Raw genomic sequence first — 25,562 nt, 5'->3', positions numbered from 1 at the left:
AACGCTACATTATTCAGAAAAAACTGCCCAAGTGACAGTCAGAGACACATTGTGAATGTACTGATTTATATTTATATTCTACTCCAAGTAGCTTTTGCACCAAGGCCAAGCAAATAGCACACAAACTGTGCCAAATGACCCCATAAATAAACCACTTTTTGTGCACTAAATTCTAAAGCAACATTTATGGTGGAAAATTAATCCAGCCTACTGCTTGGTATAAACAACGTTCATGAGAAGATTTATTTCCCAGAGAGCAACACTGACCCTTCTTCTGATAGGCCAGTGTTCATCAGAAAAGACCTAAAATCAATTCAGTTTATTTTATCTCCAGGTTTTAGAGATTATCCACTTGAATTATACTTCTGCTAATATGGGGAAAAATATCACAATGCTAGATTTATAGCTATACAATGTAATGGCTTTATATTTGGTAAACTTCTGTCTGCATTCACATGAAAAATAGATCAAATTATATTTCAATAAACTTGTTAGATTTAATGCTGCCATATTGACCAATACGCTAAGATGAAAAACCCAGAGATAAGATCTGAGTACTATGGTTTTGTCTACAGTATGCAAGGTTTATTGATGCAAAATACTGTAAGTGCAGAGCCTTATTATTCTGTAGGATTTTTAAATCCCTGTCAAAGTTCCATTTTAAATATTCCATCCAGTTTTACAGTGTTACTTCTCTTGTTCTATATGTGGATAATTTTCTTCTTTGTTGCTCACAGTCCTATTCATTATATATCCCTAATGACTGTGTACCTTAACAATGAAACATTGGAGTCATATTGTAATGTAACTTTAAATATATATTCACATACTTTTCAAATAGCGGCACTCCGAGGAGACTTTGAGTCAATAAGTCTTGTACTAGGAAAAGGTACAATACATCTTCATGCAGTTCTGTGCATCATATACCATTTCAACCATAGAAGGCACCCAGGAAGCAATTTTTCATTTGGGTGAGTGCCGGCTCACATTGGACCGTATATATACAGTATGTATGTATGTATGTGTGTGTGTGTGTGTGTGTGTGTGTGTGTGTGTGTATATATATATATACACAGTAGTGCGCCTCCTAGCAATATTAAAGGGTAATCCCAATGTGCCCTAAAAATATATACCTATACGTATAAAAACTACAGCTTATCTAATATTTAAACGTACCTCCATGAGTCAGCAAACAGCAACAATAAACTAAAATCTTCTTTTGTTTAAGTCACTCTAGACAAAAGATAAAAATACACATTGTGTAATACAATTAGGCAAAACATATACCAATAACAATATTATATATTAGGTGTACATTTAAGAAAACAATATGCACCCCTGAGGAAGTCTTGGTGACGCCAATACATCGCCACATTGAAATGTGTTAGAACTGGACCTGGGCTACTTGGCTGAATTCCTTTGGTTTATTCAGATAAGCTGTACAAGGTTGGGAGCCATCCCTTATTTTTGTGGAACCACACTAGGCAAAACCATACTGCATTATTGAATGTTCTTCTGGGACTTTATGGAAGTTTGTGCAATTACTGAATGGTGGATTCTATTTATATCTATATGTCTATATATCTATATAGCTTTATCTATAAGAGGTGGATTCTATTTATATCTACTGTATATGTCTATATATCTATATAGCTTTCTCTCTCTCTCAGTGTGTGTGTGTGTGTGTGTGTGTGTGTGTGTGTGTGTGTGTGTGTGTGTGTGTGTGCGTGTGTGTGTGTGTGTGTGTATGTGTATATATATATATATATATATAAATATATACTGTAGAATGGACCGGCACTCTCCTGGCTTGCTCCTATACCCCGGTGCCTTCTGAGACAAATTTGCAAACTCCCAAATGAAGACAGCGGCACTCGAGGATTTAAATAGATGAAAAGTGTAATCAAAGCATACAGGTGGCCAACGTTTCGGGGCTACCTGTATGCTATGATTACACTTTTCATCTATTTAAATCCTTGAGTGCCGCTGTCTTCATTTGGGAGTTTATATATATATATATATATATATATATATATATATATATGTAAAACACTCATTTCTCCAGCGATGCAGAAAAAGTAGACAAGCCAGCACGCACGTGTAGATGAAAGAAAAGCAGGATTTATTCCTTAACCAAACGGCATGGTGAAGTACAGCAAATACAGCAAACACAGCCCCATATGTATGTATATATATATATATATATATATATATATATATATATATAAAAACTCAGTGCTCAGGAAACAACATTCACTAATGTTATCTTGCTTCCTTGTTTTGAAAGAACATTTACATTTATTTATTTTTTTACATTTTATTCAAGCGATTGGGGAGGCATTTTAGGAACATATTGGAGACTCAAATTACTTCAAATAAGCACCAAACTTTATCACACATAAATGTCCTCCTGGAAGCTGCATTAGACACACTTAGCTACCTGTAAGGTGTGGTTGGAAATTACAGTAGCTTAAAATGTTGGTACAGTAACTACAGTATGCGACAGTTTTAGAAAAACAACTTGTCCTCAGCAGGGCTTCCATCTGAAAGGAGTTGGACTGCATGTAATTTATGTAATTCAGCGGTTGGACAGTACTATTCTACAGTTACTAAATTTAGGTTATATTGAAAGTTACACAGCTACCCTTACCCACTCCCACATATGGGATAAAATCAAATGACAGGCACATTGTCAGTGAACCCAAAGTGATTACCAGTAAAATGTCCTAACAGCAAGATAAGTAATACTGGGCATTGAATGTTCTCCGTGCCTGCTATTACAGAAAAAGGTTGTCGGGGAAATGTGGTAACCACTTGTAGGCTTTGGTGAGATTCCGGCAGTCTGCCCAAGGTTTTAACCTGCCAATCATTTAAAAGGCGAAGCCAGGTTTTACCGTTTAAATGATTGTCACTTTAAAACATCGGGCAGACTCGCCGGAATCGCGCAGATGCTTGCAAGTCGCAGGCTACTACATTTAAGTTTTTATCATTAAAAACTGCCTAGTTGGAGAAGATTGTTGTTTTATGGCTTTTTTATGACGAACAAAACAAGTAAAATCCTAAACAATACCATAAAAGAGAATGTAAAAAAAATAGCGTTTGCTGTCAGTAATGAAATACAAATACACTTCTGTTATGGTTTGCTTTAAAAAAAATTAGCAATTCTTAACACACATACGTGCAAGTACACACACACACACACACACACACACACACACACACACACACACACACACACACACACTGCTTAATTAATTAATAGATAGAGAGTAGATAGATAGATAGATAGATAGATAGATAGATAGATAGATAGATAGATAGATAGATAGATGGATAATCTAAATGCTCCTTTATATAAAAGCAACTTCCTGTTAGCAAAGAGTCCTTCCATATAGTGATCTGTCCATAGGGGTATGTGTGACATGACTTATTCTCTTCTTAGGGCACTTCTGTTGGTAAATGAGTAATTGTTGCTGCAAACACAGGAATTTAGAGCACATTAATAGCACATTAAGAAGTGTTATTTATGGTAATGAAGTGTGAAAGTATGCATTAATTCAGATCATGCAGAAATCAACTGGTTTCAGGTGGCAATAAATGAAAGCTTTTCTTTTGTCAGTAAAAATTTGGCTCTGTGCTCTCGCTACAAATAGAAATATGCATATTCATCCGTTGCAATGGGTACATTGATATTTATAGCTCAGAAACTTTGTAGGTTATCCGCTTTGCAATCAATAAAAACAGCAGAGCATTGCACAGTATATAGCTATACTTACTGAAGGCAGCTAGATAAATGAATCAGAACTATTTTTGCCGTAGATCATTAACTAACTCACCATTTGTCATGACATAGTTAGCAGGCCATTATTTTGAATATATATATATATATATATATATATATTAGTTTGGGAAAGTTTGGAAATGTGATCTCTGTACAGAATGGAGAAATAATCTTTTCAGCCTTTTGCAGGATTGCTTCTGCCTTGTATTATGCCGCAGCTGTGTATGTGTTTTAATTTACTCAAACCCATTTTATATCCTGCAGAGAAAAGATTTCTGTCTGTTATGTTTTTATCTTCTCTGTGAAATGAAGCATACTGCTATCAAAACACTGTGCTCTCTTCTCAGTATTTCATAGCTCAGTGTGGCAATAATTCATCGGAATTCCACTTTAGATCTCCAGAACGTTTTAATAAAGTTACCTTGTTCCCAATTCTGTGCAATTACTGGAGACATTTCTGCATGACACCTTTACTAATTGTATTTCATGGCGCACATATTCACATAGGTATAACGTATTGTAGTTTCTTTCTGCCCGAATCCCCTTACACTTTTTTGTGACCACTAACCACTTTTGTGTATACCCTGCTCCGATATGATGACTCATGTACAGTACATACCAGGGATTGCATGTAACCTGCGCTGATTTGTGTTCAATGTACAGTTTGGAAGGTGATTATTAATCCCCATAGTAAATTATTATTTTTTGTCTCTTCTGAAGTTCTATGAAACAGAATGAGAATAAAATGAGCACTGTATTACAATGAAAATATAAACATTTAGATGAGCAATGGCTCTAAATGTAATTGTAGGTTGCTTGTAGTAGTGGTGATAAACTGTGATAGTGATGGATGGACGATGACCATGCTTTGTGTGGCCAATATCTGAATATTGCACATAGTTAGGAACAGCGTGCTTATGTCCTACAGAAGTTGAGAAGACACTGATCTGCTCATCATCCAGATATGCAAAATGTATCTGCTCTGCATTTTGCTGTGTACTTCTAGGTACAGTCCCATAGTTAAAGGTGCATATTAAACAAACAAATGTCATGATGCTATAAAGACACTTCAGATACACTTTGAGTTTTGTATAGAACCCTTATTTTGCAATTCACTTCCTACGGAAATGATTGATCCTTACTACTACAGATGTCCATGATGGCCCCCATCCAGCGGACACAGAACACTGGTAGACACTTGGCCATTGTGTACTGTATATATTCTAAATAACATGGTACAAATATTAAGGGCTGTATGCATCATATTAAAACATTTTATGTGTTTTTCTTGTGTTTTTTGTTCTTTTTGTAAATTTACAGAATGTATATAGTGGAAGAGTATCACTGTATAAAACTGGATTCACATTTTAACTAATGCTTCTCTGTTTTTTTGTTAAATATGTTTTACCTCTATAAGAATCAGAATGTGAAAGGCAAGTATTCACATGGAAAAGTTTAAGATAAAATTTGAATCTTATGGCCATTTGTTGAAAAGCATTTGCAGGAATCACAAAGTTATGATGTTATTGTTAACTGTGTAGGATGTTGCGGTAACCCCTGGTTCGGTTTCAAATGGCGAAGGTGTTTTGAGCGATGAGGAGCAAAATGAGGAGGAACAGCAGAAGGGGGGATTCGTAAAATTTGGATGGATTAAAGGTGTTTTGGTGAGTTTGACAGCCCAGCACAAGAACATGATACATAATAGTTCATATCACATGTATGTCTTATATCAGGGGTAAGCATTCAGGTCTCTGGTTCCAAAAACAGTGCAGGGTTTTAGAATGTTGTTAAGAAGCTCCATTGAAAATCATAGTAATGTTATGTCAGAGGAGGTGTATATAGGGTAATGACAGGGCATTGTTTTATTTTCTATGATTATGATATATATTATGTTTATAGTAGTGGTTCCATGGGTGGGTGCAGACTGGCAAGGATCACTACCAGCCTGCCCAGCCATCCACAGCTCACAGTGACTCACAGTGGGGCAGATGTATTAACCTGGAGAAGGGATAAAGAAGTGATAAAGCAGTGATAAGCACAAGTGATAATGCACCAGCCAATCATTATGGATTTGAAAAAAGACAGTTAGGAGCTGGTTGGCCTGTGCATTATCACCTTGAACTTATCACTGCTTTATCACTTCTCCAGGCTTAATACATCTGCCCCAGTGTGTAAAAATAAGACTAAGAAACCACAATGATTTGAATTAGCCATGTCAGCTTCTTTGGCTTGCACTATCGGTCAGATGTACTGAGCCTTGGAGAGAGATAAATTGGCAACCAATCAGCTCCTAACTGTCATTTTCCAAACACAGCCTGTAACATGGCAGTTAGGAATAGATTTTCTAGTACTTTATCTCTCTCCACTATATCACTCTCTTCCTGTCATCCAGGGTAATAACATGTTTTATTAGGACTTTCTATTGAAACTCTGATTTTTACTAAACATGTAATATTTGCTATTAAAGATGTGATGCGTGTATCTAACAGCTACACAGTGTGTTGATATAGAATGCTGTTACCGATGGCACAGGACTCTTTGTTAGATATTTCTCGAAACATGTATTTTGTTTTCTCAATTTTCCTAATAGGTCAGATGCATGTTAAACATATGGGGTGTGATGCTTTTCATTCGGCTCTCATGGATCATAGGTCAAGCTGGAATTGGTAAGCATTTACTTGTCCTTCCAGGCTGGGATGCTTAGTAATAGCTTATACGGCAGTATGACTTCATGCTTGGCTGTGTACTCCCTGCTAAAGGAGAACACTAGTCACGCCATATATATCAGCGGTTCCCAAACTTTTTTGAATAGCGGCACCCTAGAGTATATGGATTTTTTTCACCACACCATATGCCAAAAGTTTCTTATTGGGAATGTAAAAAAATATTTAAAAAAATAAGTAAACTGTGTTTATATGTTATTCTTAGGTTCAATTATGTGGTGATGGACAAAATTTGCTTCTGTGTGTCCACGTAGTTTATGATTGACAGCCACCAGCACTGGATTTGCCTATTACATTGACCATAAATAATCTGAATTGATCCTGGACCACCAATCCAAGGCACCCCTGCAAGAGCCTCGCGGCACCCTAGGGTGCCTAGGCACACAGTTTGAGAACCACTGCTATATATAGTTTTTTTTATCAGGTACCATGTCCTAAGGTAAACCCAATGCAAGATGGTTAATTACCTGAAGTTCAGTGTGCCCATTTATCTATATACTGCCTTTATTTTTATCATTATTCAATTGGTAACAGTGTAATAACAAAGTAATAAAGCAATATAAGGTATTAACAGACAGTCAAATAAGTAAGAGGACCCTATCCACATGTTTACCATTTAACTGTAGTTGGCTTCTGTCTAGTACTGCTAGTGTGCTCCACTGGTCAGTGGTGGATTTCCCATGAGGCACATGCCTAGGGGTGACACTTGCTGAGGGACGGCATAGCATGTTCCTCTGCATGAGAGCCCTGCTAGGCCACTGGCCATATGAAGCCAGGTGATTCTTTTTTTCTTTTCTTTTTTTTTTGTCGTTACAACTACTTTTTTATTTTGTAACTGGCAATGGTGGGGGATGCAACAGTCAGTAAATTATGGTAGTGGGTGGGGAGGGGAGTTGTCAGTAAATTATGGTAGTGGGTGGGGAGTGCAATGGTCAGTAAATTATGGTGGTGGAGGGGGGGTAAATTTGTATCTGTTTGGCAGTTGGGAGGCATCGGGACCAGCCCTAACATGAAGTGAGCAGTGATGTGATGGGGGGCCTGACCCCTAAATTCGCCCCTGCCACTGGTAGCATGTTGGTAGTGGTCAGAAGTCTGCCTGTATAGAATAACCAGGGGAGAGGAGAGTCTACTAAAGTTTGTTACACTAGCCTTGCTCCTGTTGATGCTTTTTTTTTATACACTGACCACCAATTATACAACATCCTGTTTAGTTTTGGCTGGAATTAGCTCTAAAAGTAATATTTTTCTGAATCAGGACTTTACAGAAAAAGTTAAAAAAAAACTTAGAAATGTTATACTGTATTTTTATCTCTTTAAGAATGCGTAGTTGGTTCTGTTATTTCATGTGCACTACTTAAAGTCACAAAAATATATTCTGTGCTTTGGGAGATCTATCATCCCATTGGTTGCCATGGGTAACTTCACCCTTTTCACTGCTTCATGAATAGACCCCGTCATCTGTAAACTAATGTAAGAAAATGGAATCTTGTGGCTGGAACATGGCAACTGGGCAAAAACATTTTCCTACCTCTGTATAATATGGTGCTTCTTCTACTGTATTGCAGAGCAAATGCTCATGAGGACAAAATTTGGTATGCATTCATAGGGGCCTATTCATCATCACTTAAGGGTCCATTACACATGCGGAAATGCTAGTTTATGTCATAGTAACAGGACCATTCATTATTGGGGCCCCTGAGACATGGCTAATATTCAGCAAACTCTGAAAACTTTTCATTTTTGGAGTTTACCTGCAAGAACAAATGTCATCTTCAGATGGCATTTGTTCCTGGAGAATCGCTCCTTTTTATGGGAAGGAGGTCCTGGGATGCGAAGTAGGATCTGAAAGGATCCCTCTGCTGCCTCCTCACGGAGTTCCCATTGGCTGTGTGCATGCATGACCTCAGGTCACACATGCGCAGATTCCCGCATGTGGTTGGTAAGTACATACCTACCAACTGTCCAGATTTTCGTGGGACAGTCCCTTTTTTTGGGACTGTTCCTCCCACGGGCTGCAGAGTCCCGTGGTGGGTGGGGGGTGGCAGAGGCAGTTGGAAGTCTTCAGTTGGAAGTCTTTAGCTGCAGCTGCAGTGAACAGATGGTCTATTCACAGGAGACAGAGGTACTGGGTGCATGCCAGCAGCTCAAAGAGCGCTGGACATGCCCCGACAGTGACGGAAAATGGGGGCATGGCTCGTGATAGTGGTAGTCCCGCTAAGCCACCCCCTTTCCATAGGCCACACCCCCTTTCCGTGGGAGTGCACAGCTATGCCATGCGAGGGAGTCCTGCATCAGCGGGAACATATGTTGGGAGGTATGTAAGTATCACTGCTACCCTGTAGTAGCGTCTCTGGTTGCGTAAACAGCTGCTTTTCATAGCAGCTGTCCCCACACCGGAACAATGCTGAATTGCTACAGAAATTAAGTATCCCCCACTCCAGCTTGGGGCGGTTTGAATACTTAATCATTGTGGTCCATCAGACCTGCAATGATTTAGTATCCAAATTCCTACGAGTTGCAATGGGGGATACTTAATTAACGGAGCAATTCAGCATTGAATAGACCCCATGAATGTATAGGCTCCATAGTCTAAAGTACACGTGTACAATTTTTACATTCAATATTATTGATATACACACTACTGCATTTTGCTTAATTAATTACAACTTGTGAAAAGTAAACGTATGAAAATTAGGTGCTTTGGTACCTGGTAAAAAAATTGCTGGATAGAATCACAAACCGCATTTGACACATAGGACTGCACTTTAGCAGCTTTGTAAAAGACCTTTATTTTTCAGTGTCTGCTTGTAGTGCATCGTTGGTGTTGTACTGTTACAGCACTTAGAGTTTGCCTAAGACTACTTTAAACTAGGAACAAAATAATGTCACCTGAGAAAAGCAATAATGATCCCTAATACCCTTAGAAAAGGAATTAATGTCTCAAACTGTGAACAGAAAACATCCTCTGCGACCTTCGTCTCATGGAGCAGGATGTAGCCCATGCATCCTTCTGATTGCACAACATGCACAAATTGTGGCATAAGGACACTCTTACCCATAGGCACTTTTTAATTGTACAGTCATCATTCACTTAATGAGAATAGCTAATGCCAAAGCTGTAAAATACAATTGGGTCATTTGGGATGTATAGAAAGATTGTTTCTTACAAAAGACAAATATTACCAATTCTAAAAGTTCTCATTTTCTCTGGTCTGCGCTTTAGCATATGCTGTGCCTGACAAATAAGTGCTCAGTGATTTTATGATGCATATCAAATGAAACCTTATAGCCACAGGGGTACAGCCACGTTTCTGTCCTTCCATAAAAAAGTGAACGTTTTGAAACCTGCCAATTCTTTGCTCTGGGCGTTCATGCACAATTAGTTTTCTAAGGGCAGTTTGGTAACTTATTTGGGTCATTAAAAAGTATTACTTAGCTCCTAGGTGTGAGAAAAGCCAGAAGGATTTTCCTCTTTCAAGTTATTCATTTTTCGTGCAGCAATGGAAATGTTATTAAATAATTAGAGATGATTTAAAATATTTTTTTTTATGGTAAACATTTTATGTTTGGCCTGCATGGTTGTTTATTTAACAATAATCTTTTCCATCATTTTATATTTATATGAGTGTTTTGGCAGTCTTCCTCCTAGTGGAGTTTTTATTTTTGTTAAGCAGGATTAATGTGAATCTGTAATTCAGAATTCTATTTCATTTCTAACATAATATAAAAATGTTTCCGTAGCCATTTTAGTTTTGACTGCTAGCTTGGCAGTGTGTGACATTTTAAGATATTAATATTACAGTCCTAAAGGCATAAGCATTTTATATGCTGTACAAGCCATTGAGAGTATGGGTAAATTAGTAATTATGCACTCCACATGCTCATCTCTACAGTGAAAGCCAAGTTCTAAAAAAGAAGTTTAAAAAGAATATATTAAGTAAATGTAACTTTTAAAATATGTCCAGCATTACGTAGGATAGGCAGGAGCTCTTCCTGACTACTTATACCCCTTTTACACCGCCAGCTAGTAAAACACGGGTTATTGCACGAGTGCGCAACACCCGTGTTGCTGTGCAATGTAAATGGGCCAGTTGGAATGATTCGGGTCGAGTGACCCGGTATTCCAACTCGGGTAGCTTGCAGGGTTGAACACGGGATCAACCCGGCAAGCTGTGCTATGTAAACGGGAAGCAGGGTCGCATCGACCCTGCTCCCGTTCACAGTGAATATACGGGCGGCGCTTGGAGATCTCCAAGTGCCGCCCCCCGCCTCGTCACCAACTCGGCAGTATGCCGGATTGGATTCAGCGGTGGGAAAGGGGCCTGAGGTGGGTCACGCCCGGGAAGCTCCCGTGTCAGGTTCCCGGGTGCGACCCACTATTGTGGGTATAAAAGTGGTATTACTGTGAAGGACTGGATGGACTATCATTTATCTTGTAGTGTCTTGGCCTGCTAGATTGTAGAGATACAGTAGATAAAAAAGATTTCCATAACATCCTTATCAAACAGAGTGACAATACCAAGGGACTATTCTGTGATTCCGCTGGTGAATAGACACCTAGTGACCCACTGATCGGCTGTTGAGGCCAGCCGGACTGCTTTATTTGACATACTGTAGTTAAGCAATTACACTCAACACAAACCATGTATGGTTTGCAGAAAACTGCATACCGCCGTACACCCAGTCCTAAATGGGCTAATCTTGCTAGTTTCAGTAAACACACAAACATAGAAACATAGGGTTGTATGTAATGGCTTGTGAGACGGATAGAGCTCGGAGACTCCGGGCGAACTCGTATGTTTTTTTAGAGCAGGAAACATTAAAATCTGGTTGGTGCTGCCTTGTAAACGTTTGCTGATTTCAATAAACATACAAGTTCAGCCGGAGTCTCGGAGCTCCGGCCGTCTCGCAAGCCATTACATCCGGCCCATAGACTTTGATGGCTGATTAAGAACCACTTGGCCCATCTAGTCTGCCCATGTACACATACACACACGTTAATTTTTTTGGGAGCCAATTAACCTACCAGTATGTTTTTGTACTGTGGGAGGTAATTGGAGTACTCGGAGGAAACTCACACAAGTATGGGGATAATATACAAACTCCACACAGTGGTGGGAATCAAACCCATGACCTCAGTGCTGTAAGGCAGTAATGCTAATCATTATACCATCCATACAGGCACAGAGTGACACCAGAACCCCTTGCTTCGCTATCCAAAAGCTTGGCTCCTTCTGCTTGAGTTTTACTGTCAGAGAGAACAGCAGCTAATCCAGCTGTCTCTCCACTTCCAGCGAGCTCACACTGGCATAATAAGCCTACGTTGTGGCACCACTTGTACCTATGAAGCTTGCATAACACAAACTCCTGCTATAAATCCTTGGCTTCCTGGGCACTGGAAATGGGTTCCCAGGGAAGCAATTGCTGGACTTATCTGGGACTGGCCCTTGTATAGGTGGTCACATTAATTCCCTCTAGCTTCAAGCTGGAACAGACTCCTCGGAATCAGTCCAGTTAATCATGGAGAAGAATATATGGTAAATACGAGGGACAATAAACAGTACCTGAAAGCAGAAGGAGAAAATCACAAGTCTAGCCCCCTAGTGTAAAATTGTTTTATATCCTCTATGGTCATGGGAAGCCTTTCTGCAGGCCTACATTCAGATACTCACATCTTGCATCATCTATTCTATTCACTAGGTTGCAAGTTTACAGTGTAGGAGTTGCTGAAAATGAAAATAAAATGTCACTGTTATTGAAACTAGAACCCTTCCTTTACCATGATGAATGTAACATTGCCCAGCTCTATTGGATATACAAAGGGCCTTCCTGTAAATTTGGAAACTGTCACATTTATAACTCACCAATACCTCCCACTGTTGTTTGCCTTACCATTTTTCCTATTATCAAGGAATGGGGAATCATGGAGCCCCTCCATGCATTTTCTTCCATAATCCTCCATTGACATTATTTAACAATGGTTTCCTATGAAACATTTATGGTCCCACCCCTCTCAAATCTAAATCCCTCTGCACATTCTAAATCTGCCCCACCTGCAGTGCGGTATGGTTTGTCCAGGTGCACAGTTACTTGCTTTTTACTATGGGCATCAGAATCAGAGCTATAGTTTCTACTTTACCCTCCATTTCTTATAGCTTCCTATCTCCTTTCAAATCAAATACTAATTATGGTACCCAAACTCTAGCTTGCTGAAGGGGCCTGGTGGGGCCCGGGCCAGCTGCTAAGAGGGACCTTCTGAGTGGTCCTCGAGGGGAGGTGTCCACGCTTCACTGGATTCTGACTGTGCCCCCTTCAGTACCATGGCCCGCAGCCCTGGCAATCTGCAGTCCTCTGTATGAGAACTTTCTCAGTTATACTCAGGGATGAGTTTGTATCTAATCAAGGCAGATTTATTTATTTTTTCATCTGTACCAATATGTACTTTTTCCGCTCCCTGTATAAAAGCCCCTTAGGTTTATTGATAACAATGTCCAGTGTTTAATTATCTTGTACACAGTGTAATCAAAGCATCACGATTGTGCAGGGCTTCTAATTGAAGAATACTGTAGGATTTTTAGATGTGGCTGTACTAGGCAAGGCAAAAGTTATTTTTATAGTTAACAGATTGTATTCTTCTCTTTTCACTGAGGTCTTGGTGTCATTATCATCGGGTAAGCTGTGACAGTAACGGCTATAACTGGCCTGTCCACCTCTGCAATTGCCACAAATGGATATGTCAGAGGAGGTAATAAAATATGAGCCATGAACGTTCTAAAGGTCAATTCCAGTTCAGAATCTCATTATTTTAAGGTAATAGCATACTTGGCTCGCTGCAGGCTTTTTTTTTTTTAGCGTCAACTGGAGTATAGAGCAAAAAAGAGACAAGAAGATTAATTTCTTCCAGGATTTTAAACACAGACTCAACACTTTCACCACAGTCAGTACTTTAGCCTTTCTCCTAGGTACTCAATTTCAGGATTTACGCAAGAAGGACCGCTTTGCAGTAAAACAAGATACTTAGTCACTTGTCCCTGTACAATATTTTTCAAGTACTTAGCTGCGACTTTCCCAGCGTAAGTTTTACTGTAAGACAAGATGCAAATATAAAATATTTAATTTTCTTTCACTACTGACAGGTCTTGGAGTTATCATAATTCTTCTTGCCACCATGGTAACTTCAATTACTGGGTTGTCAACCTCCGCAATAGCAACCAACGGTTTTGTCCGTGGAGGTAAAAAGTTAAGGCTACTTAAGATACCAAGTCTTTGTTTGGCTAGGTATGTGATTCCGTCTGTCCTGTACTCAGTTCTGGAAAGTCTTTGGTTGGCTAGGTATGTGTATGTCTGTCCTGTACTCAGTTCTGGAAAGTCTTTGTGAGTCCTCTGGATATGGAGAACAAATGTCACAAAGTATCAAGGTAATGTCATCAAGGTTAGGTAAACATATTGTCCAACAAGGCTATGACGGGTCCCACCGGGAATCTAGCCAGAAGAGCTAACTGCTGAGTCAAAATTAAATGAGTGTTTCTGTCCATATGAGGCCGAGATGCATCATGTGGCGTTGGAAGACCCTAAAGGTGACATTACACATTAAACTTCTCCAAAGGTTAAATGCACAACTACTATGGAGAGCATTTCACATGTCGGCTTAACAGGATGGACAACATGAATGGTCTACTGGTTTGTTTGCTTTGCAATCTAATGCATGTATTATACACCTTACATATAGTATTTGTGCTGTGTAATGCAAATTAATAAGATATCCCTGATGTTCTTTGATATTTTTGGACATTATTTTAAACAAGTGCTATAACAACAAAAGAGACTACAACCGTTAAAAGTTACAACATGCCAAGTGGGAGGTTGTATTTTTTTTTTTTTATATATATTTTTTGGTCTTTAGACTTTTTGGTATTTCAGTTCATTGCCCAGTACAAAATATCTAAATGTCTTATTAATTTGCATTAAACTTACAACTTCTATTTAAATCTATTTCCTTTATGGATTAATGTCTTACAAAACTGGTGCCATGTACACATTGGGGTAGATTTATTAAAGTAGGGTAAAATGTTGCAAAAATAGTTGCAGGAAATTCTGACCTATGTGCTACAATGTTCAGCTTTAGAGCTGTTCTTGTGGGACAGGGTTATCTTAGGGCGAAGCACACACATACGTGTGACGGACAGTATCTCTCCTGGACTGTGCCTGAGTAGACTTTATGTAGTCCACTACCTCTGTCATTGAGTTACATACATTAAATTGGTAAAACTGCAATTCTACATTAAGTAACTTTAGTAAATGTGCCCCAATGAGTCAGAAACGGATGCAGGTTTGGTAAGTGTGCATGAACCCGGAGCGTTTCAGGAGACCCACAACATACTTGACATTGAGACCATTGTATGGAGGACTTCATTGGTCTGTGCTCTCAAATTTGCAGGTAATTTTTAAGTTTCTCTGCTGTTTTCAGGTCTTGGAGTGGTTATCATTTGCCTTAGTGTGGTGGTGACCATGCTAACAGGTTTTTCTATGTCTGCTATATGCACCAATGGCATTGTCAGAGGCGGTAAGTGTTTTTTAATCTACCTTTTCAGCACGGTGGGGAAAAACTGGTTTTCATTTTCTCTTGTCCCATTGCTAGTATTCTCACAATTTTATTTATAACGTGTTTGAGTACAATCATCTTATGCAGGCCCCTTAGTTTTTTAATCTCTTTTGAATATTGAGCATTAACGAGGAAACACATCTTAAGAGTAACTTTTTCATACTATATGGTATTTCTTCTGTCCTCATTATTTTCACATACATATTTATAATGTTCTTGTGCTTAAATTTTGTCAATTAAGCCTATAAGGGGTAGCCATTCTCCTTGACTAAAGAAAAGATGTACAGTAGCTCATTAAAGTGAATTTGATGGCAATTACTGAATAGTATAGTGTAAAGATTATGTGCATAAAGTTAGCAGTTCCTGAAAGTCTTGTATGCAGTTACCTACCTGTTCCTGCCTGCATATTTCCTTACTGACAGGAGCATCGTAATGCCACTGGCACTTTATGCAAATGACAAGAACGCATTCTATTCTGTAGACATTTTAGCCATTTAAAAAAGGAAGTTTGACCTAAGTTGACGCTTACTCTAGCTTCAGGAAGAGAGATGAAAAGATCACTACAAATATTTCTACTTTAATTTAGCCAAACTTACTATTATACAGTGTTGTATTAGCATCAAGGATATAAATTATTTCCTTTACAATGGTCTCATTTTCCAGACAGCTACATCCAATCTATAATTTCTGTATTTAAATAGCATAACATATTTAATGAAGTATATGAATGAGTTCAGAATTCAAGGAAATTATCTATATGTAATGGGGAGAGTTGGAAACTTCACTGTAAATGTAATGAAGCAGAACTTTGAATTGTCCCATTAGAAGGAAATTAATGTTAGCTTTAAATAACACTTTAAACAATGTTCAGGTTCTTGTACTTCCATTAATTGCTACTCTCAGATTCAGCTTTAGTAGTCACAGATTTGATGATCCCTACGAGTTGCAGTCTGTGTTTGAGCATCCCATATCAAATTAGACTTTATATTCTTTTCACAACATTGGACAAAGAATGAGGTAACTCACAAAGGAGAATAATTAAGAACAATGTGACCTTAGAGAAAATGATTGACAAAGAATCACATAACTTGGCAGGAGAAACTGTACATTTTTCAATTGGCCACAAGGTATTAACCATTTTAATGGTAGAACTTCATTTGAACATTAACCATATGGTATACAGGCAAGCCAATACAGTATTTGAGAGTTTCTGTTAGTTGCCGAAGGTAAGTGCACTCTGTTGGTTGCAGTCATTGGCACAAGGTAAGTACAAATGAGTCATCATATGTCCATATTGTTTCAATAGTATTGTTTCCTTTGCAACTATCTAATGGCATCTGATTAATTTGCTGTCTTTTGGACAGTTGTAACCTTACAATTATAGACCTAAGAGCAGCTAGCATACATAAAGTGCCGTCATATATGAATTAAGTAAAAGGTTAAGGGGTAAAGATTTCCCCAGTTCTCAAGTTCCATGAACAGGAGTAATTGTTTGTCCATACGTACAGGCAATAACAATTACAGTTTATATTGTTCCATTTTTTAAATGCTTAACAGAATTACTAAATAAAAACATAACTAGGTGGCATGCAAGTAACACTATTAATACCTAACTTGCACAGATTAGTCATTTCCTGGCATGCTCCATCTCAGCTCAGGGAAGGGCTGGCAAGGAGACCCAGAGGTGATGCACTGTGATCTGCATTTGTTTGTAATTATGAGGGCCAGTGGTAATAGCAAGATGGTTCTTCCTTCAGTTATCAGGGCCTGGGTAGCACATATTCACTGCAGGGCACATAAGACAGGGGCCCAACCCCACTATTCCAGCCCTCCACATCTTGTCAGCACTGCCCCCACTTGTCATCCTGCCTGCCCCCACTATGAGACTGCACAGAGTGTATATTAAATTTAAACCAATGGAAAATATTAGATTTAAACGGTATAATAATGGCAGGATACTATTTATAGCACCAATAAATAAGAGACAATGATTTTATAAAGTTTTCTTGCAGTGGAACAAATACTTCCTTCCTCTGCAACATTAGAGAAAGAGCTGGTGATGTCAGTGTGCCCAAGCCAGGGGGGGGGGCCCTAACAGCCCAGGATACAGTGTCCCCTGCGCCCTCCCCTTAATCTGGCTATGGTTCACTGAATATAGCACTTACTGTATATGCTGGTGTGACTGTGCTGGGCCTTACTGGCCAATGCCAAATATTAAAGCAAATATCTCCACAGGCCTTAATTAAGGGGGATATAGCAAAACCAGCAAACTACATGTAGATTACTTCATATAAAACTTGTTATTGCAGGCATGTGGGCTTCTGAGGCCATCACTGGCACTGTCACCAATCCAAAAATGACTTGCCTCCCTTGATCTCTGCAATAGATTATGTAGTCTGTTGAGGGCAATTTTATTTAACCTACCACTTTGCTATACTTCTTATCTCTGTTTGCTGTGTAATAAATCATTGTCTATTTTTAGGTGGAGCCTACTATCTTATCTCAAGAAGTCTGGGGCCTGAATTTGGTGGCTCTATAGGGCTTATCTTTGCCTTTGCCAATGCTGTTGCTGTCGCTATGTATGTCGTTGGGTTCTCAGAAACTGTTGTGGATCTTCTTAAGGTGAAAACGCTGACCTTTGGAAAATATGATTTAATATGTTAATGATGTGCTACTTAACTAGAATTACTTGCATCGTTAATCTTTCCTGGAGATAATAAACAATTGAAGTATATTGTTTTATTACAGTGTTCTTGATTAGTTTCTTTTAGCTTTTGCATAAAGAACTACCACTTTTATGGCCTTCTTGACTTATGTCAATGACGTGCTCCTGCTGATGTTTTAAAGCAATTAAAAGTAATGTTTCAGACTTATACATGAAGTGTTTTGCTGTACCATTATTTGCATTCTTTTGTTTTATCGTGAGACTGGCTAATATAATATATATATATATATATATATATATATATATATATATATATATATATACATATATTTATTTCTGTTAAAAATTACATAGAGTTGGTTCGAGAAGGTAGACCCTACACACAATACCAACAAACAGTATTGGCAACCACAGAAAGGGTTAATACTGTATAAAACAAATTCTACATATATATGCATCCTTTAGAGTATATTTTATCCTAGACTGATACTTTAAACTGTGTTATTAGTTTTGACTGTGCTGTCCTTAACAAGTTGGCGATATATAGGGCTAAACTGCAGAAACCTCTGCTACCTGCATGACACAACATTTGTCCCATAGGGCATACTTGCTTACTCTTCCACAAGTTGCGGAAGACTCACGATTTTTAGGGTAGACCCCGCACCAACGGAAGAGTATGTATATCTCCTACATCCCACCTGCTTCAAAGTGAAGCGGGCCAGGATGGGGATAAAATTACCTGAATTGTGGTGCCGAGCAGAGGGTACAGGGCTAAATGACACATTTTGCAACAATTATCCCCGCCTCCTACTTGTGGACCCACGCAACACACCATTTTTCTCGGAGAGGGATCAAGGCCTAATGACGTGACCAGCTGACCCCACCTCCCAAAGCAGACTTTTCCCAGAGAGGAGACAGTGAATGTATATGCATGCCATAGGGGCATATCCAATTAGGCTCTGGGTTTACTGCCTGGTGCTATTCAATTATATAGCATTTTCCCTGCTCCTTAAAACTTCAGGCACCATGCGGTGACCCCTCCATTCCGTGTAAAATGCAGGAATTTATGTGTTTCCCGGTGTGTTAAATACAAAGGGTGCATTTTAACGCACACTCTGATAATTCATTCGCCAGATTTCGTCAATTAATTGAATTGGTGAGTGCCTACAATTAGCCAGAGGGTAAACCCCATGGCTTGTTGGATATGCCCGATAGTGTTACATTTCTTAGGTTAGCATAAGGAATCAGGAACTTATGTGTAAAATACTTTAACTGGGCTCATAACCAAATGCATATGATACAGCAGGGCTATAGTAGAAGAGGTCATTTATACACTGCATTGTTGCCTTCTTTTAGCTTCTGTCATACCCAGACTTAGTCTAGTGCTAAATTTGGCCCAAGGAACCATTAATCTTAACTAATTCTAATACTGTTAGTAACATGAAGTTTACTTGTTAGTTTTCATTTCCAAAGTAAAAAAGTTCCAGAAAGTGGTAACTATTACTTTAAATACAGTGCCCTAGTTGTGGTTGTATTACTATTTTATTTACATTTATATCAGGGCTGGCCAACAACTTCAACCAAAATGCTCAGGCAATGTGCCGGTCTTCACATGGCAAAATATAGCACAGCATCAGATGAAGTGGCAAAGGCTGAACATGAAAGCCTAAATATATATATTGTTTTTGACTAACTCGTTTTTCGGCATACAGTACATAATATCAGCATTTAATATGTAACCAAAATGTAGAGTTGATTAATCAGTTTCTTGTTTTGCTGCAGGTCAATGATGCACTCATGATAGACGAAACAAATGACATTAGGATTGTGGGGACGATAACAGTGATCTTACTACTTGGTATTTCTGTAGCAGGCATGGAGTGGGAAGCTAAGGTAAAATAAGGACATACAAGACTGCTTGAACACAGTTAATTAATATACCTACCATTTGTCAAACAATATTTCACATAATCCTTTGCTTATTGTGACTGGCTAAAATAGAACTTGCTCTGGGTTCCAAACTTGTATCTTTTGAATGTGATGTGTTGGAAAATCAGACAGTACTTACAGTACTTATGCAGCACTCCAAATGACTTAAAAAAGATTCACTCAGGACGGCATATGTAGCAGCAATGTTTCAATGCCTCTTTATTGTGGCATTTTCATCAGGTCTCTTTATTTAAATGCTGAAATAAAGAGGCATTGAAACGTTGCTGCTACATATGCCATCCTGAGTGAATTTTTTTAAGTCATTTGGAGTGCTGCACCCACTGGATATTGTGTGTATGAGACTTTTTGCGGGCACCCAATGCACTTATTGGCATTATACATATATATCTACATGTACATAGCACACACATTCATACATACATACATACACAAGGACACATATATACCTACAAATACATACATACACACTTCATATATAGTATACATATATGGTGGTATACATAACACCAAGGGCTGGGAGGCGGGAGCAGACTGGCCATTCTGTGAGGACAGAGGGAGATGCTGTGGCTGAGCATGCACATCCAGCAGCTGCCCCCGGACTTTCTCTATGCAGATAGCTACAGTACGTAACGCTCAGCTGCTGCTGCAGCTCCGTGGTCGTGGTCTCGACTGTGATTGCAATCATGGCTTTTGCTGAGACAGAGACACTGCTGTCTCCATCTCAAAAATAAAACATTTGGCTCATCAGGGAGGGTTTCCTGGTTTTTGGAAACCCCCCTGCATGCGCTACTGGTAGGAGATGCGACTTCATGTGCATGTGACATCATATCAGTACTTTGTGCATGATTAGGACCTGTTCTGCGCATGTGTGAACGGGTCCAGCGATGAAGGTAGCAGGACGGCAGCAGAATGTCAGTGATTGACAGTCTGCTGCCATCTGGGGGCGAGGAGAGGGTGGTGACATCCTCCTTTTGTGAAAACGGAGGTGTGACATCGCCATTTTGGGGGAAGGAAGAGGTCAGGCATCTTCATCGTGGAACTGAGATTTTGTGGCATCTGCCACGCATGGCTCTCCGTGTCCCTATGGATGCAAGCCACCCGATAGTGTGTCAGAGATCCAATGCTGCGTCCTATACTTGTGATAGACGCCTCCTGCCCCATTACTATACAGCACTATCACTGCTGCTTCCCACCCAAATGACAAGAAAAATATTTCAATAATGTTTCTTATGTTTTTATGAAACATTAAATGTCCTACTGAAAGTCATTTAATGAGACACTGTGTAATTTGAACTTTGCATCATGATTGGTTTACTTAGGAGTAGTTGCTAATTGATCATAAAACTTAACTATAGATGCTTAACTTATACATTTTAGCAATATTACAATGGTCTATTACTATATGACTCTTTAGTCCTCTATTTTGTAATTTCCCATATAAACAACTTATCTTTACAATGTCATTTTTCAAATAAGTATCTATAATATATGTGCACCATAAAGACATTGGGCCTGATGTGGAATTGTCCACAATTGTGTTCCAAATTGTAGATGCAATTTGCATTTGCTATAAAAACGAAAATTTTGAGCTACAGTATATCATATACTGTATATGCAAAGTGGCAACCATCTTAAGATGCATGCTGGTTGGCAATTCTTGTTGGAAGACATTCAGCTACTCAGAAAGGTATGAAATTGGTTCTCTGCAGATGCGCATATTTGCTTAAAGTACTGTATACACTAGTCTTAGGTTACAAATAAACCAGTAGTATTTATCAACAAATGGAAGCTCTTTTAAACTCGTTGCATTAAGAGAGATATATGTCCATTATAATATGCTGGGTGCTGTTATTTAACAACGATCTGTATTTGTCACTTACTCGAGACCTGCACCCATAGCAAGTGAGGAGCAGTGTATATGCGAGCCATCTGTGCCCTGGGTGAGCCATGTCCAGCCTGCTGCTACTGACTGTTAAGAGGGTTTGCCCCCAGACCTTTAACTGGCTAGAGCGCCTTAGATAGCCGAGAATGGCTGTCCAGCCCACCCCCATGCAGGCTCCCCTGGAGTACGTGCAGCAGCAGGACGGCTAGACGCACGAGTAAAAAAAGCCCTCTCACCTGCCAACCCACAAATAAAAAAGCTGCAAAAAAGCTTTGAAAAAGAAAAAACCTGAAATACAACAGTTGAATAAAAACTTACCTTAGCTGTATTGGTAGACTCGGTTACCTGTTCCCTTCCGTACAAAGATTTCTTCCCTTCATGATCTCCTCGGCATCTTATATGAAAAAACAGTACTGACAGGTTTATTTACACTAGTGCTTGCTTGATGAATACAAGTAAAAAAAAAAAAAATTAAAAAAGCAGCGAGGGAAAACATAAAATAACACTTCGCTAGAAACTCGATGATAAATGGGGGCCTAACTGTAAAAGATAAAATAAAAATAATGGGGATATGACTTGTGCAGTTATTGCGCAGGAAATATGATGATATTGATATTGGAATGTGATGGGCCAGAAGTGCTAAATTAGACTTAGTGATGTAAACAATGCCAGAGCAGTGAAGGTGTTAAATGTAGCTGCTCAGCGTGGCCCTGGAAATTATACATCTAAAAAATTAAAGTGTTGCCAACTATGTAATCACCTTCAAGACCGGAAAATAATGCACCAGATGTTCTAAATGTTGTTATGTTTCCCCAGGTCTGTTAGAAACTGCAGCAAACATATAATGTTATTAGTGTAAACATCAGAGGTAACATGTACCACTGATGGGCTCATTGTACAATGACAAGAAGGTGTATACTGTTTATATATCATTTTATTGCTGTGAAGCTTTTCCACTGATTTAATTGAATGTTATAATATCCCTGATTGCATTGCTACATTGCAAGCACCAGATTCTAAGAGTAGTCATTGATCTCTCTGTTTATATCCAGACTCAAGTTGTGTTGCTGATTATATTACTCATCGCCATTGTAAATTTCTTTATTGGAACCGTTATTCCGAGCACAAAGGAAAAAATGGCACAAGGATTCTTTAATTATAAAGGTAATTTGCTGTAAACACGCTTTATTATCTAAAGGCAAATAATGTATGCATTGTAGTGGATTCACTTTGCGGCTGGTACAGAGTTACAGGCAAAGTGGCTGTAGCTCTGGGCAGCCGCTGAAGCCTGTTTTACTACTTTATGCTAATATAAGTATCCATTCAACTAATGCAGGGAACCGTGCATGTGCAAGCAGAATCCCATGTTGCCACTGATTTTACACCGGACACTGCAACCTATTATCATTAGTGTCTGCACCATATTTGAATGGCCGGGAGGCTCCCAAAAATCGTGTTGGCAAGTCTCCCAGTTGGATGCCGGCTGCCCAAAGTGGGCAGCCAGAGTGTCAGCAAGCAGGAACGGATTCGGCCCTGGTATTCGCACGTGTGCGCGCGCGCGCCCCGGAGGCGCACGAACATGACACACGGGGGCGTACTGCGAGTGAGGGAGGGAGCATGGACTCATGACACGCCCCCATTTCTAAGAAAACACACGTCCCAGGGGTGCGCGGACACGGCACTAGGGGCGTGCTGCGAGTCAAGGGGCGTGGACTCGTTGTTCACCCCCATTTTCCATGGAAACGGATTAGAGAGCCTGAGGCTGCACTGTGCGACATTCCCATGTGGTAAATCAGGTGGTTCTGTGCGGCTACTTTGTCACCACCATGTTCTTGCCATGAAATGCGCTATTTCATGGAAAGACAGATCTGGACAAGCTGCATCCAAATCAAAATATGACAGACTACTGCAAACACATGTAAAGTTGCTGTACGCAAACTCTCTGCATCCGCTAGAAGTTATCCGTGTGACTCATCCCTTCCTTTATCTATACGTCTGTATATAGTTAAATAATAGTTGGACAACATTTTACATTTCACATTAATTGCAATAAAGATTTGATGAAAATGTATTCGAAAAGATCATGGCTTGGGTAAATGGGGGCACTCTGTAGCGATTACCCTGTACCCATGTTTGTCTGATTTGCTAAAATATACATATGCAATATAATCAGACACGATTTATTGCTTCCAGGACATTCAAAGGCCAAGTCATTAGCTGACAAACAGCTAGACAGTTTCAGGTTATTTCAGGTTGGGGAATTGTGTATAATAAAAACATTTTATGGGTGTTTTTTATTTTTTTATTTGCTAAAGAGAATTTTGTCTCAGGGGATCAGTGTGGAATCTCATTTCATTATGTATTATGGCAATAAACACTTCTAAGACAGCAGGTGGGTACAAACCATAATCAGTGATAGAACAGTCACAAGCAATAAAATAGAGACTCGTCTACTTCAGTGTGCAAGAAATACATACTAAAACTACCAGCTAAAATGTATTGGTAACCTAACTCACTGCTCCTTCAAAACTCTTCTGATCACTATCTTTATGCATTGTTCTCACATGTGAGAGTTGCAGGTTAATAATGTACTTTTTCCTTTACAGCTTCAATATTTGCTGAAAATTTTGGTCCAGAGTTCAGGAATGGAGAAGGTTTCTTCTCTGTGTTTGCAATTTTCTTCCCAGCAGCTACTGGCATTCTTGCAGGAGCAAATATTTCTGGCGATTTAAAGGTACTTTAGATCACTTGGCAGCGGAGTAAGAATTGTTGTATGCTTCCCCTCAATAAGTCTGTAGCACTTTTCTATAAAATTGATTAAAGTGGTACTCTCAGTTAGGGTGAAAGTCCCTCTAGTATGGACATGGTTCCATGTGGTTCATATCACATCATCAGCCATCCGGTAGTTCTGCATTCTGCTGAGGAACAGGAGGAAGTCGTACTAATAAAGATTGTGAATTCTGATTGGTTCATCACCAAGGGGAATTCATCCAATTTTTAGCCTGGATATATTATCCAACTGAGTGACCCAGTGTGTGCTACCGCCATAGGATAGATGGCCAAGCCATGGAAGAGGGGTGCCTAACACTAGCCAAATCTCACTCTATTTATTTGTGAAGCAGAGAAATGCTCTCCATCCACATAACACCTCCATAAATTATTCTTCTCCACCCAACAAATATAATTTTCAAAACAATATATATATATATATATATATATATATATATAACCTATAAAAAGCAATCAGGTGCGCTCAGTATATCACAATAGATCACAGTCTTTTCCACTTTAAGACCTTACAGTCACTACTCCTATAGGAAAATAGGGAGTGGATGCACTAGTGTTCCTTTCTTTATAGGACTGCTGCTCCCCACCGTCATATATGGCCCGGAATTCCACGGGAAAGAGACATCTAGAGAAAAAGACAGAGGGGGCGCTCCATAGTGCAGTAAAGTTTTAATTTCATAAAAGCACAGAACTCTTGTTAAAATTCACAACGTTATTGCTCGTACCAAAACAAACTCCGCTGTGGGCTTAATACCACATGGTTTAAAACATAAACATCCCCAGCAATACTGCAAACCTCCGGTGACCATCCAGGACACGACCTCAAACCCGTGCAGCTGGACCGCTACTCACAGCCGCTGCACGCCGGGACACCGTCACTCGCCGATACCAGGGAAGGCAGGAGGGGGCTCGATCGCACACGTCAGCAGGCCACGCCCCTACGCGTTTCGTCACAGACTTCGTCAGAGGGCTGGCCTGCCGTCCGAATGCTAATCCTTTTAAAACCGACTACCGCCAATCAGCTACTTAGTTCCACCATTATCGTTTACATATTCACAATGTATCCGTGGTGGACTTGTTCTACCAATATGCTTAATAATACATAAGTAACTTCATTCACTATTTATTAAAAATAGTGATCTAAATACATAAATAACACTTTTTCATCTTTC

At 39.3% G+C, this 25,562-nt stretch overlaps 1 protein-coding gene across 2 annotated transcripts in view; it reads left to right on the top strand.

The window, feature by feature from the left end:
* SLC12A1 (solute carrier family 12 member 1) overlaps window positions 1-25,562 on the top strand; it is a 188,443-nt gene that overhangs the window by 4,820 nt on the left and 158,061 nt on the right. The window contains exons 2-8 of one of the 2 annotated variants that reach the window (XM_063926056.1): window positions 5,323-5,445; window positions 6,372-6,447; window positions 14,972-15,067; window positions 17,589-17,728; window positions 19,554-19,664; window positions 22,656-22,767; window positions 24,210-24,337. In XM_063926056.1, the coding sequence (XP_063782126.1) occupies window positions 5,323-5,445; window positions 6,372-6,447; window positions 14,972-15,067; window positions 17,589-17,728; window positions 19,554-19,664; window positions 22,656-22,767; window positions 24,210-24,337 (786 nt within the window). Of the gene's footprint in view, window positions 1-5,322; window positions 5,446-6,371; window positions 6,448-8,602; window positions 8,819-14,971; window positions 15,068-17,588; window positions 17,729-19,553; window positions 19,665-22,655; window positions 22,768-24,209; window positions 24,338-25,562 lie in introns of those variants that run through there. The other variant, XM_063926055.1, reaches the window with a different exon arrangement.

The sequence above is a fragment of the Pseudophryne corroboree genome, chromosome 6 (genome assembly GCF_028390025.1).
Source record: "Pseudophryne corroboree isolate aPseCor3 chromosome 6, aPseCor3.hap2, whole genome shotgun sequence".
NCBI lineage: Eukaryota > Metazoa > Chordata > Amphibia > Anura > Myobatrachidae > Pseudophryne > Pseudophryne corroboree.
The sequence above is the reverse complement of the archived record's forward strand: the minus strand, read 5'-3'. Positions and strand labels throughout refer to the sequence as shown.